Source organism: Salvelinus sp. IW2-2015, linkage group LG26 (assembly GCF_002910315.2).
Source record: "Salvelinus sp. IW2-2015 linkage group LG26, ASM291031v2, whole genome shotgun sequence".
In the NCBI taxonomy this organism is placed as follows: Eukaryota; Metazoa; Chordata; class Actinopteri; order Salmoniformes; family Salmonidae; genus Salvelinus; species Salvelinus sp. IW2-2015.
Window position 1 is genome coordinate 49,651,942 of NC_036866.1, and position 14,859 is coordinate 49,666,800.

Genomic DNA, 14,859 nt, shown 5'->3' on the forward strand with positions numbered 1-14,859 from the left:
CTGAAGTGCTCCCTCAGGGCACCCCTCCCTCCCTCCACTCAAACACCCTTTTATTATCATTTCCATAGAGAGTAAACAACCTGTTAGTGTAAATTAGGGTCTCCTGAGTGATGAAGCAGAGACGGCTAACAACCCAAAACTCCCTCCTCTCTCTGTCTCTCCCTTTCTCCTCCTCCCTCCATCTCTCACACTCTCTCTATCCCCTGAGCTCTTTTACTCGTTTGTGTTTCGGCTCTGTTCTCCCTGTTTGCACGCAGCCCTTTGAAAGAGAGTGGTGGTGGTAGCGTGTGTGTTTTGTTTGTATGTGCATTTGGTGGTAGTGTCTTGTGTGCACTTGAGCCTGCATGTGTGTGACCTCGAGGATGTGTGTGTGTAGAGGAATTGAGGGAGTTTAAATCAAGAAGTGGACAAAAACCCCAGCACATAGCAACCCTGAGGAAGGAATAATGATAAAATAATGAAGGTCCCTTCCCCACTCCTCAAGCCCTCCACCACCGACCTACTTTCCATAATGGAGATGATAGCCTCAGTCTCACTGCCTGCCCCAGTGTGTGTGGATGTATGTGTGTGCATGCGTGTCTCAGTTTGATGTATGTGTGAGGTGGGGAGGGGATGGCTGTGGTGTAACAATGGATGAAGGACAGGGTCTACATGGAGAAAGCACAAAGGCCATGTGTTACTGTGACCTTTGCTGAGCTTTGTGGTTCCTGAGTTGTGGTGTGTGTGTGTGTGTGTGTGTGTGTGTGTGTGTGTGTGTGGTGTGTGTGTGTGTGGTGTGTGTGTGTGTGTGTGTGTGTGTGTGTGTGTGTGTGTGTGTGTGTGTGTGTGTGTGTGTGTGTGTGTGTGTGTGTGTGTGTGTGTGGCTCTTAATAGAGACTGCTACAGGTAAAACAGATGGCTTTCTCCTGGCAATCTTTCCCGCTCTGACATACTGTAGAACTATAAAAAATATGTGCTGGACTGAGTTGTTCTGGGCTGATCATTGAACCTATTGCAAGACAAGTAAAAGGTGGGAGAGAGAAATAGAGAGGGGGAGGGAATGCTTGTGAGTATGAGGCAGGTGTGTTCAGCGGGGGTGTTGTGTGGAACAGACGGTGGGCGCTGTGCTGTGACTCTCTCTGCCAGATGCTCAGAGAATGCTATGGAGAGTCATGATCTACTGGGCAAGGCATACAGATACCACACACACACACACTCTTTTCTGTATCCATGAACTCTGATAACTTTCCTTTCCCTTTGGTGGTAACCCCATCAACAGCACATACTGTATGTCACTACAAAGTGTTCACCAACCATTCACAAACATATACTCCCTCTCTCTCACACACACAGTCATACGCACACATGCAAACACACAGAGACACTTACAACATGTTATTTTTTCACCAATTGAACAACCTTTGTTACAGCTTCACACTGTATTATACTGTCTGTGTGAAGCTGTGTCCTGCAGTTCTCAAGAAGTGTGTGTGTGTGTGTGTGTGTGTGTGTGTGTGTGTGTGTGTGTGTGTGTGGCTCTTAATAGAGACTGCTACAGGTAAAACAGATGGCTTTCTCCTGGCAATCTTTCCCGCTCTGACATACTGTAGAACTATAAAAAATATGTGCTGGACTGAGTTGTTCTGGGCTGATCATTGAACCTATTGCAAGACAAGTAAAAGGTGGGGAGAGAGAAATAGAGAGGGGGAGGGAATGCTTGTGAGTATGAGGCAGGTGTGTTCAGCGGGGGTGTTGTGTGGAACAGACGGTGGGCGCTGTGCTGTGACTGCTCTCTGCCAGATGCTCAGAGAATGCTATGGAGAGTCATGATCTACTGGGCAAGGCATACAGATACACACACACACACACACTCTTTTCTGTATCCATGAACTCTGATAACTTTCCTTTCCCTTGGTGGTAACCCCATCAACAGCACATACTGTATGTCACTACAAAGGTGTTCACCAACCATTCACAAACATATACTCCCTCTCTCTCACACACACAGTCATACGCACACATGCAAACACACAGAGACACTTACAACATGTTATTTTTTCKCCAATTGAACAACCTTTGTTACAGCTTCACACTGTATTATACTGTCTGTGTGAAGCTGTGTCCTGCAGTTCTCAGACAGAATATCAATTGTAAAAAGTATTATCAGTTCATGACATGCTGTAGTAACATTTGATAAAGTTTTCAAGGTAGAAGAAATGGCATAAAATAAATGCCCAATATTTACTGAACTATGTGAACTGTGCCTGTATTTTCTGTACGAACCTGGGGGACAAAGTGGCAGCCAGCTCTAAGTAGTAAGTCTATATATGAGATTATTTTCTGCCTATGCATCTGTTTTTCGACGCCAAACCCATCACTGAGATTAGAACTGGTGCTATGGTCAGATGACGTGAAAATAGAGCTCTTTGGCCTGATGCACATGAACCTTATACCTACTGTAAAATATGATGGTGAATTTTTTATGTTAAACCTGGTTGCCTCTGCCAGGAGGCTGAAACTTGGCCACAAGTGGGTCTTCCAGCAAGACGATAATCCCAACACACATCAAAATCCACAAATAATTMACCACAAAATCAACATTTTGCAATGGCCAGTCTCTGGACTTGAACACCATTGAAAACCTGTGGTTTGAATTGAAGAGGGTAACCATAAGCGCAGACAAAGGGTATCTAGGATCTGGAAAGATTATGTATGGAGGAATGGTCTAAGATCCCTCCCAATGTGTTCTCCAATCAATGTGTTCTCCAATCAATGTGTTCTCCAATCAATGTGTTCTCCAATCAATGTGTTCTCCCAAGAAAGGGAGCTGAAGTATTGAAAACAGGGGTACTCCTATTTTTTAAAATTGTCTTTATTTTATAAACAAAACCTGTTTCTCTGCGCAATTGTATACTTTTTTGCTCATCTTTATTAAGGTGACAATCATTTTGAACCGGACTGTATTTCACTATCAAAGCAAGCACATTGAGTTCTGCAAAGTCTCTCCAAGATGTTTATTTTCTCTCTCGCTCTCTCTCTCTCCCTCCCTCCTCTCGCTTGCTCTCTCTCTCTCTTTCTCTCTCATCTCTGCAGCGACTTAAACTCTCAGATTAATGAAACGAGCTTAATTAAGCCTAATAAGGAGACGGACGGACGGGGGAGGGGGGGGGGGGGGGGTTCCACACACACACACACAGCAGAAGAGGAGTTGTGATAGCCCCTGAACCTCTCTCCCTGCAGACTGACTGACTGAACCACCCATGTAGCCTTCTGAGAAAGCTCCTCTTGGAAAGTAGCTCACTTATATATATTTTTCATTGGTAGTGTAAAGCACCGTTTGGAGGGTTCGGAGAGTGGACCATCATCTATCTATAAGAGAGATACGACTTGGACACGATACAGCATACAGAGCTCAGCAGCCCATCATCTCTATTAGTTCACGTGAGACAGTTCATTGATAGACACAGGTCAGGCATTAGTAATCAATGATGAACATCCAATTCTCATCCTTACAGTGATTTTAGAGAGGCGTTTAAGTCGTCTGGCATAGTTTTAGGGCCCAGGTGTGCGTTAGAAAAATACTGTATTGATTGTCTTTACTGTATCCATGTTTGCATAATGTGTATCGGTACGTGTGGTGTACCCAGTGCTCCATGACAGAAGGGTCAGAGGGCCACCAGAGTTCTACTTCCTGTCAGCAGGAACAGCAGTCTGTCTGTCCTCCATCACTCAGGCCCAAAATAACAGCACTGCTCTCACAGTAAAAGCAGGGAGTGGAGAAACAGCCGCAGGGGATTTTCTATAGTGTGTTTATGTTCGATATATGTGTATGTGTGTTTGACCCAGGCTTAAGTTTGTTCAAGCATCTGGTCGGTAGGCTCAGCTTTTGCTTGCTGCTTCGCGAGCAGGTCAGCAGTGTTCGGAAGTGGTGTATGTGTGTGTGTGTATTGGAGCTTGCACAGCATGCTAGGCTGCTGCTTATGTCTGTACCGGAGTTTAACCACAAACCCACAAACATACGGCGGGTGGCTGAAGAGAGAGACACTGCAGACACACACACACACACGGCTGAGTAGAGAGAGACAGATCAGTGCAGAGCAGTGGCTCACCACTCACCAGCGTCGGAGGTCTAAAGACTGATTTTGAAAGTACTTATTGGTTTAGTCTGCTTTAATGTTGTTTATTTAGCTTTGAGTTGTGCTACAGAGATGTAAAGCAGTATGTGTATGTTTAATGCACTGTGTCCGCTCTGGAGACAGATGCATTGTTTTTGTAAGTCATTGAAGCTGTACTTGTTGAAGAATGGAGAGAGAGAGAGAGAAACAGATGGAGAGAGTGTGTGGACGAGAGGTAGGAGGAGTAGCTCCATGCTGTTTTTGTTTATTCCAGGAAGAGAGAGAGTGAAAAAGATAGAGATAGTATACAGAGGGCGAGACTAAGCTATGATTTGGAAGCCGGGCTAAAGAGACATACGGGGTGAAAACAGAATTATCGGCTCTGGTGTCTACTCTGCTCTYTAGTGGGGAGTTAATCTAGACCAGAGAACAGGGGGAGGGAGGGAGAGTGAAATAGGGAGAGAGAGAGAGAAAGGGAAAGAAGGGAGAAAGCAGAAGCTGGCTGGGCTCTGACAGTGAAGAAAGAGAAAGTTGGAGAATCGGATGGAAAGGAAACCAAATAAAAAAAGCAACGAGAGAAGAGGAGGAGGAAAAACAAAATACTTGGAATTGGGTAAAAATACATAGCTGAGGAGACAGAGACAAGGAGACATATAGCGAGAGAAGGGGTTAGTATGAAGACAGGCAGAGGGGAGGGGGACTAAGTGAGATGGAGAGCTGAGAGAGAGGGAAGAGAAAAGGGAGGGGAGGGAGGTGTGATACTAGGTGGTAGAGGAGGAGAAGAGGAGGAGACAGGCTGGGTGGTGGATGGGGAAAAAGACAAAGGAAAGTGTGAATAAGCTAGGATCTCTCTCTCTATGCCTATGGTGGGGATAAAGAAACCAACAGATGCAGAGAGATAAGACAGCTAAGGTCTCTGGAGAGAGAGAGGGATGGAAGGGTCCTGGGTGGAGTGATACAGTGGGCTAGAGGGAGCTGGGGATAGAGAGAGAGTGATAGAATGACTGACAGAAAAAGAGGGAGGAGAGAGCTGGATGAGAGAGAGATAGGGAGGGAGGCCGGCTCACAGAGCGTACAGCACGCCTGGGTCTGAAAGAGAGAGGGAGGGAGGGGTGGGTGAAGGGGAGGTATTTAAACCGCGGAACAGGACAGCAAAGACTAGCTCTGAACTCCCACAGAGTGGAAGGAAGAGAGAAGAGAGAGAAAGAGAAAAGGCGGAACAGAGGAGAGAAACGGAGTGCTAGAGTACAGTCTGCTTATAACCAACCACACACACTCATATTTACACACACTGTTTTCAGAACCCAGAACCAGACTTTCTCTATCCAAGTCGACCAAGTGTGGACTCCAGCCCTCAAGCCATCTTACTGGAACTCTACCTGTGACTACCTTTCTCCACACACCACCACTCTCACTCCTCTTCTTCATCCCTCTCTCCCTCGTTCCGTCGTTTTTCAGGGCGATGGCATGGGCCTCTGTCTGGGGTGCCCTCGGCTGTGCCCTGCTGGCCCTGGTGTTGGGGACCGGTGTGGATTTGGGGAGCCCCCCAGCAGCAGGCTTCTACCCCCGCTTCAACCCCTTCTTCTTCCTGTGTATCCACCATGGGGAGCTGGAGGGGTCCGGGGTGGCTGAAGGAGGGGGAGAGGTGCTCCTCACCCTACAGATCGCTGGGAACCCCACTGCCTACACCCCCGGACAGGAGTACCAAGGTGAGTGCACTGACTGTGCATGTGCATTCTGAGGAGACTGCTTGTGTTGTGTTTGATTGTGTTTGATACATATTTTGCATCACTGATATCAACCATTATCTTTATTAACGTAAGAGATAAACAACTATTTCCTATCTATGGTATATAATTTGAGTTGTTTTTAAGCCGATTTTTTTTGGCTCCAATTGCTAAAAATGTGGGGCATGTCCCCATCACACAGATGGACTGAGAGGGATCACTTGGTGGTTGGCTCTATTTAGGTGGTAGTTGCCACAAGCTCTGTTATAGAGCTTGTGGCAACTGCCTTCAGAAAGAATTTACACCCCTTGACTTTTCCCACATTTTGCTGTGTCACAGCCTGAATATAACCTTTATTGCAATTCTATTTTGTGTCACTGATCTACACAAAATACCCTATAATGTCAAAGTGGAAATATGTTTTTAGATTTTTGTTMACAAATTAATAAAAAAATGTAAATCTGAAATGTCATGCGTAAATAAGTATTCAACTCTTTTATGGCAAGCCTAAATAGCTTCAGGAGTAAAAATGTGCCTAACTATTCAGATAATAAGTGTCATGGACTAACTCTGTGTGCAATAACGGTGTTTAACATGATTTTTGAATGACTATTCATCTCTGTACCCCACACATACAATTATGTGTAAGGTCGAGCAGTCGAGCAGTGAATTGCAAACACAGATTCAACGACAACGACCATGGAGTTTTTCTAGTATCTTGAAAATAAGGGTAAAAAAACAGACATTGAAATATCCCTTTGAGAATGGTGAAATTGTTAGTTACACTTTGGATGGTGTATCAATACACCCAGTCTCGACAAAGATGCAGGTGTCCTTCTTAACTCAGTTGGCGGTGAGGAAGGAAACCGCAAAGGGATTTCACCATGAGGCCAATGGTGATTTTAAACCAGTTACAGAGTTAAATGGCAGTGATAGGAGAACACTGAGGATGGATCAACAACATTGTCGTTACTCCACAACACTAACCTAAATTAGTGAAAAGAAGGAAGCCTGTACAGAATAAAAATATTCCAAGACATGGGTCCTGTTTGCAATAAGGCACTAAAGTAATACTGCAAAAATGTGGCAAAGAATATGTATATATATTTTTTTATGCAAAGCATTACGTGCATGGTGGTGGCTGCATCATGTTATGGGTATGATTGTCATCGGCAAGGACTAGGGAGTTTTCTTAGGATTAAAAGAAAAGGAATAGGGTTCAGCACAGGCAAAGTCCTAGAGGAAAACCTGGTTCATTCTGCTTTCCAAAACAAACTGGGCGAAAAATTCACCTTTCAGGAGGACAATACCCTAAAACGCAAGGCCAATTATACACTGGACTTACTTACAAAGATGACATTGAATGTTCCTGAGTGGCCTAGTTACAGTTTTGGCATAAATCGGCTTGGAAATCTATGGCATGCTTGAAAATGGCTGCCTAGCAATGATCAACAATCAACTTGACAGAGCTTGAAGAATTTTTTAAAGAATAATGGGCAAATAGTGTACAATCCAGGTGTGCAAAGCTCTTAGAGACTTACCCAGAAAGATACAACTTTAATCACTGCCAAAGGTGATTCTAATATGCATTGACTCAAAATGTTTCCCATCAATAGAATTCTTATAATTTGTTCACTTTGTGTAGATCGTTGACAAAAGATGACAATTATATCCATTTTAATCCCACTTTTTAACACAACAAAATGGTCAAAAAGTCAAGGGGTGTGAARACTTTCTGAAGGAACTGTATGTGTTGACTGACCATTTATTCTGAATCCTGTTGCTTTATTTGTCACCTTTGGTTGAATTTTATTTGTTGTTTTATTCATGGTAATTGAACAAAATATTTTGGGGATTTTTTAAAATGTAATCCTTAAACATTATATACTAAATAGACTATTTCAGGTTGTTGTACCAGTATGTACTTCATGCTGTGTGTTTCTCAGTACCTGTTTAACAATGTTTGCTTTCACATTGTAGAGCTGTTGTGATGTGTGTGTTTGTGCGGGGCAGCGATGGATAAACTGACATTTATGTAACTGTAACAAGTATTGATGCTGAGTGAAGTAGTTGTTCTGTTCTGAGCTAGCTGCAACTCTGCTTGGTATTTCTGTTCTGTGTTGTGCGATCCGGTTGCCCRGTGCTCAATGTGTGTAGGTGGCGTTATATCCTCAGGATAAACTAACTAATGGAGAAAGAGATCACACATCGCTGAATGAGAGAGACCGAGAAGCGAGGGAGGGAAAGAAAGAGGGAAAGAGATGGAGCAAGAGAATAGAGCAGCTAAATCCACACTGACAGAAATAAGATGAAATAAGAGAAGAGAGAAAAAGAGAGAAAATGTATATAGTGATTTCACCTTTCCCACACCTGCACTCCGGTACGCTGTCTGCATGACACCTGTTCCGGKCAGGAAAACACACAGTGACCTTAGAACTGTGTGTCTCTGTGTGTGTCACAGGAAGCTGGTGAGGGGAGTATGGTTCATAATAATGTCTGGAATGGAGTGAATGGTGTGTTTGGAACTATTCCATTTATTCCGTTAGAGCCGTTACTACGATCCCGTCTTCCCCAATTAAGGTGGCACCAGTGTCACTCACACTGGCCAGAGTCCACTTAACCGGGAGAATGATGATCCAGAGAGAGAGAGAGAGAGCGAGAGAGAGCAAGAGAGAGCGAGAAAGAGAGGGATGGAGGGGGAGCGAGAGGGAGAGAGAAAGAACGAGAGAGAAAAACGAAGAGACATTCCTATACAGGACATGTTAGCTAGTCCATTAGTCCCAGACACTTAAATCTCTATCTCTGGATGTATTTATATTTTGTATACTGTTATCTCTCTTAGTTCTTCAACAACCAACAATAGAATACATATTTCCTAAGCGCAGAATGTTTTGTTAGTAAGACCAATGTTCTCGATAAGTTAGCTACGCACTTGTGTAACATTGTGCTGTAAAAAAAAACAACAACCTAGAATTTCGTATGGGTTAATATGCAGAAGTAGAAGAGAGCCATAGGTACGGAGAAGGAGAAAAGAAAAGGAGAGCAGAAGAAGAACAGGAGTAAGTAGCGTATATGAAAAGGGACGTTTATCCTGGGCGTGAAAATAACAGTGTAGCTCAGGCTGAGCCCTTCAGGGAAGCACCTTTAAACCAATGCCTGGGTTGTAAGAAGAGCGGGCAGCAGCGGGCGGAGAGAGAGAGAGATTTGAATAACTAGCATTAGCGGATGGATGGAAGGGGATAGAGTGGCAGAGAAAGTATTAACTAATTAGCATTAGAAAAGTGCTGCGGTTCAGGATAGGGAGGGAGGGAAGAGGGGGGGGGGGGTGGAGGTTTAAATAAACTGAGGCTGTGGATGGATGGGATCGGAGTAGGGAGATTTGATGACAGTGATTTAAACAGACAGAGCTGGATTGAGCTGATCAGATATGGGGGTTTGAGGACGGGGGTTGGTATGGGAAATTACTGGGTTTTAGTGCTGCTCTCACTTTTTTATTTCTATCCCATGTTTAGGCATATTATGACAGCTCATTGGGGGTAGAACTTGGATTTGGAGAGAGAGGGTAAGCCACGGAGATGGGAGGATAATGGGGAGTGAAATAGTGACAGGCTGGATAGCCCTTGTGCAATTAGGATCATTTGCGCACACACACACACGGTCCCCCCACCAGTCGCGCACACCAGTCTTCTGGTTCCATATAAGGAGATAAGGCACTAGAAGAGCAGAGGAGAGATACGTAGAAGATGATCACTAGTGAGGGAGATAAGGAAGGAGAGAGAGAAGGGAGAGAGAGAGAGAGAGAGAGAGAAAGAAAGGAAGATTGAGGTGGGGGGAGAAGGGGAAATAGAGAGAAAGTTAGAATGACGGAGAGAAACAGAAAGAGAGAGAGAGCAGGTGTATAGACAGCTGGCCGGGCAAGAGAGGGAGGGGGATGGGAGAGAAGGGGAGAGGAGTAAGAGGGGGGAAGTGGAAGCGTTGTGTTGATGGTTCTCCTTCTGGGATCTGTTTGTCTCAGTAAACAAGGACTTTTTTCTGCCTTGCATCATGTTATTTTGTTAAATTTGCTCTCTTCACTTTTGCCTTTTTAATGTTATCTCTTGATGCCAGTTTCTGAGCAAAAGAGGAAAGTTGGTTGTGTCTTCTAAAGCAGTGTGTGATCTAACATTTAACCATTAAGGGGGCTGCTGCATATGCTTTTGAGGAGAGGAGACATGAGAGATAGTGACCATGGTGATAGAGAGGGAGGCAGCGAGAGGGAGAAAGGGGGAGGGAGAGAAGGAGAGAGAGCGAGAGACAAGCAGTGTACTGTACCCCCACACATTCATTAATTACAGTAAATCCTTTAACCAGTCTAGTAGCACCATGTCCTATTGTAATGGCTGCTGTTAAGCGTTAGGTGTTCAGGTGTTCATTTAATGCCAGCAGCATACCACCCTGCATACCACTGTTGGCTTGCTTCTGAAGCTAAGCAGGGTCGGTCCTGGTCAGTCCCTGGATGGGAGACCAGATGCTGCTGGAAGTGGTGTTGGAGGGCCAGTAGGAGGCACTCTTTCCTCTGGTCTAAAAAATATCCCAATGCCCCAGGGCAGTGATTGGGGACACTGCCCTGTGTAGGGTGCRGTCTTTCGGATGGGARGTTAAACGGGTGTCCTGACTCTCTGAGGTCATTAAAGATCCCATGGCACTTATCGTAAGAGTAGGGGTGTTAACCCTGGTGTCCTGGCTAAATTCCCAATCTGGCCCTCAAACCATCATGGTCACCTAATAATCCCCAGTTTATAATTGGCTCATTCATCCCTCTCCCCTGTAACTATTCCCCAGGTCGTTGCTGCAAATGAGAACGTGTTCTCAGTTAAACTTACCTGGTAAAATAACGGTAAAAAAATAAAAAAATGAATATGCTTCATCTGTTAATGCTCCACAGTCACGGGGGATGAACCTGCATGGCTGAAATTCAGAACAACAGGCCCTAATTGTTTTTCTGACCTGACCTCTCTATCTCTACTCTCACCTCATAAGATAAGGCCGTTTTTATAGACTAAGTGGTGTGATCGAGATACTGCTGAAGAAAAAGTGGAAAAAAAGAGTGAAAGAAACACAGAGAGAGAGAYAGGCTCAGTGAGCACAGCCTTGCCATTGAGAAGGGTAGACACAGGACAACCTGGCTCCCTGTAGAGGAAAGGCTGTGCAACCACTGCACAACAGCAGAACCTGAGACAGAGCTGCATTTCCTGACAAAATGTCAAAAATATAAAACAATTAGAGAATGTCATTTCCCCAAATTTGAAACCCTTAGTCAAGGTGACGACCTCTCTGATGAGAGTAGGTTAGCCGTCCTGTTGGGGGAGGACGCAGAGAGCTGTGGGTTGGCAGCGCACTACATTGCTTCCTGCCATAAGATGAGAGACAGTGTCTGACAGACCAATCAACCTGCACATGTCCTCTACTCTATGCTTATTGTTATTGTTCAATGTATGGTTATTTTGACCCTTGGTTATTGTTGTTACTGTTGTCCCGTTGAAAATGTTAATTCTTATTATTTTCATATTGGAAATATCCAAAGTAAGCCTTGGCAATATGTACATTGTTACGTCATGCCAATAAAGAAAATTGGAGAAAGATAGAGAGAGACACAGACACGCACATTGGGGCCTGGCCCTCTTGGCCCACTCCCACTCCATCCAGGAAACAGCTCTTTATTTAAGACATCTTGAAGATACTTTTTTCTCTCTTTCTTTTCATAGCCATTTTTCACTGTGCTGAGTATTGTGCCTGTTGCACAGCTCCAAGTCACGTCCCCATCCAAGTCGTATTTTTCCACTGAAAGACAGCAGTGTCTTTGTGAGAGGGAGAGTGAGGATAAAGAATCCAGAGTTCTGTTTCTAAACATAGATAACAGAAAGCCAGGCAACGCTCAGATGGAGCAGAGTGCTGCTTCTCCTGCCTGTGTTGTAACTGTTTTAATCCTCTCTGACTCACACACACCAACCTGTTCATTCTCTCACCGAAGAACAACACCCACATTCAGGGAGGTAGAGGTGGAAGTGTTGGAGAGGGGGATATAGGGGGAGAAAGAAAGTGGGAGAGAGGTAGAAAGAGGAATTGTAAAAGCATCCATTTGACACTAATTCCTTTTATGTTCCGTAATTATTTTGTATTGCACTGCTTTGTCGACATTGATCCATCACTTTCAAGTTAATTTGGAATTTGAGAGATCGAGAGGGGCAAAGGGAGAGGGACTATAGGCAGTCTATTGGTATTTCATGGTCATGCCAAAACAGCATATTGAATTCCAATTCGCAGGGTGATGGGAGGGCATCTTACTTAAGGCTGAATATTGTGAAAGAACAATGGAAAGGGATGGAAAAGGCAGGACGGTGGAGGGAATGGAACGGCAGAGTGGTGTCCTTGGGAAGTGAATAGGGATTCACTAGAAGAAGGGAGCTAGAGGGAGAGAGAGAGAGAAATGGAGAGAGAGAACGGGAAAGGGAGAAAGAGGGGAAATGGGGGATTGACTCTGTGCCATTGTGTGCGTGGTGGTAATTTATGCATTTTCACTTGGATTTGTGAGTCTTAGCTTTGTGATGTTTGTATTTCGGATCAAAGCTGGGATCTGTTTTATTGACTGCTCCAGTATTTTGAAGTGCTACTGTATTATTGCTTGGTCTTTGCTTTGTGTGCCTTTCCATTTGTACTGTACTGTATGTGTAATGCATGTGTTTTTGAATCTAATCTGCGGGAGAGTGTGATTGTAGTGTTTGCATAGCTTAACAGTGTGTGTATTATCATTTGCATACATTCAAATGTATTTGTGAGTTCATTTGTGTGTGCGGGCATGGGGGTGGTTGGGTCAGAGTGGAGCACGGTGTGAGAGCCACTCACGCACACTCCCCTGCTGTGGCAGTCTGGCACAGGTACGCTGGCTCTCACAGACCATGCTCATAGTGTGTGTGTGTGCACTTATGTGTGTGCAACAGACCAGACTTCATTGTTCTTCTCCACTATAGAAATCCAAACAACGCTCAGCCACTCAATGGGAAGCAGCAGTGCATTGATTGCTAAATGACTGAACACTGTTTAGAGAGAGGGGGGAGAGGGGAGTGACAGACAGAGAGGAGGGGAGGGGGAGAAAGCGAGAGAGAGAGGGAGAGATGGAAAGGGGAGAGGGGGAGAGAGGATGGGTGGAAAGTGAGAGGAGGAGAAAGCGAGAGACATCGAGAGTCAGGGGAGAATGAGGGTAGAAAGCTATAGAGGGAGAGAGAGAAAAGCGAGAGCTGTTTAGCAAACCAGTCAACAACATCACGGGCCAAAATGGCCATTGCTAATCTGAAGATAGTAACATGCTTCTCCCTAATGGGCCCTTTCATATGTTAATAGTTGGAGAATCACAGAGAAACAATCAACACTTCAAGGAGATTTAGACCCTGTCGCCTAATGGTGACCTAGTGATAAATTCACCCTGCAAATAGCCTATACCGTCAACCTTCCACAATGATAGCATATCTGATTTGGAAATAGTGAATTACACTGTTATTTGGAGTCTGCTATTTGCGCAGTAGTGCATTATCTTGCCGAGGTCCTATGTTGACTAATGCCTGGGGAACAACAAGCGACACATGTCTTCATGAAGGTTACAAGATACCAGCCAGATACTACAACCTCAGATAGGATTGGAAGAGAGTTGGGAGCAGTTTCSTGAACACATATTATGCCTAGTCCTGGACAAAGAAGCACTGTAAATGGAGATTCACTGACCCATGATCTCTTCATTCGAAGGCGACCACAACAGCAACGTGTGAAACAGAGAGGGACATCTTTGAGACTGGAGACAGGCAGCGTGCCGTGTCTATTGTCTGATTCCTATACGTCAATATCCAGCTTATTAGCTGTCTTTTTACTGAATAAACAATGCTGTCAAACACACAGCAAGACACAGAGAGGTCAAAGGCGAGACACTTGACACACCTCCGACACTCTGACAGGTCAAGTGTCGGAGGAGACGCTGATGATGTCACYAAACGGGACAAGACGGATTACATTACTCAGACTGAAATCTTTCTCAATTAGTCTTTCCCCGATTGCTTGCAAGTCATTATCTCCTTCTCAGCTGATTTTGAAGAGTCCCTGACCTCGAACATTCCTCTCCAATGCTTTTGGAGACGTCTAATGTCCCGCAGTAAGACTTGTCATTTTGGACGTCCAGCATGACTGATCAACGAGTGTGTGTGCTATTAAAGAAGCAGTGAAAGGGAAAACGCTGCCTTTGTCTAAACAGGGCGCCAGGAAGTCAGTCAGTGAACCGATGCACAAGGACAGGAGACTGGCCTAGTTTTCAGCCGCAGACGGTTCTGGCTAGTTTAGGGTTTAGGGAGGAGGGAGAAGGAAGGAGGCCTTAATGGGTTAATGGTTTAATAGAACTCTCTCCTGTGACACACATTCCTCTCGCTCGCTCGCTCGCTCTTTCTGTCTCTCTGTTTAATTCAATTCAAGGAGCTATATTGGCATGGGAAACATATGTTTGCATTGCTAAAGCAAGTGAAATGGATATACAAAAGTGAAATAAACAATAAAAAGTGAACAGTAAGTATTACACTCACAAAAGTTCCATAAGAATGAAGACATTTCAAATGTCATATTATGTCTATGTACGGTGTTGTAATGACGTGCAAATAGTTATAGTACAAAAGGGAAWATAAATAAACATAAACATGGGTTGTATTTACAATGGTGTTGGATCTTCAACGCCCATTTCTTGTGCCAGCAGGTCACAAATATTGCTGCTGTGATTGTACACTGCGTTATTTCACCCTATAGACATGGGAGTTAATCAACATTTGGTTTTGAAATTCTTTGTGGGTCTGTGTAATCTGAGGGAAATATGTGTCTCTAATATGGTCATACATTTGGCAGGAGGTTAGGAAGTGCAGCTCAGTATCGTGGGCTGTGTGCACATAGCCTGTATTCTCTTGAGAGCCAGGTCTGCCTTTGGTGGCCTTTCTCAATAGCAAAGCTATGCTCACTGAGTCTGTACATAGTCA

General features: G+C 44.5%; 1 protein-coding gene across 1 annotated transcript in view; it reads left to right on the forward strand.

Moving 5' to 3' along the window:
* Nucleotides 1–5,222: 5,222 nt before the first annotated feature.
* Nucleotides 5,223–14,859, forward strand: part of LOC111952253 (reelin) — a 266,162-nt gene continuing 256,525 nt past the window's right edge. The window contains 1 exon segment of the mRNA XM_070435040.1: nt 5,223–5,803. Within this exon segment, the coding sequence (XP_070291141.1) occupies nt 5,557–5,803 (247 nt within the window). The 5' untranslated portion in view covers nt 5,223–5,556.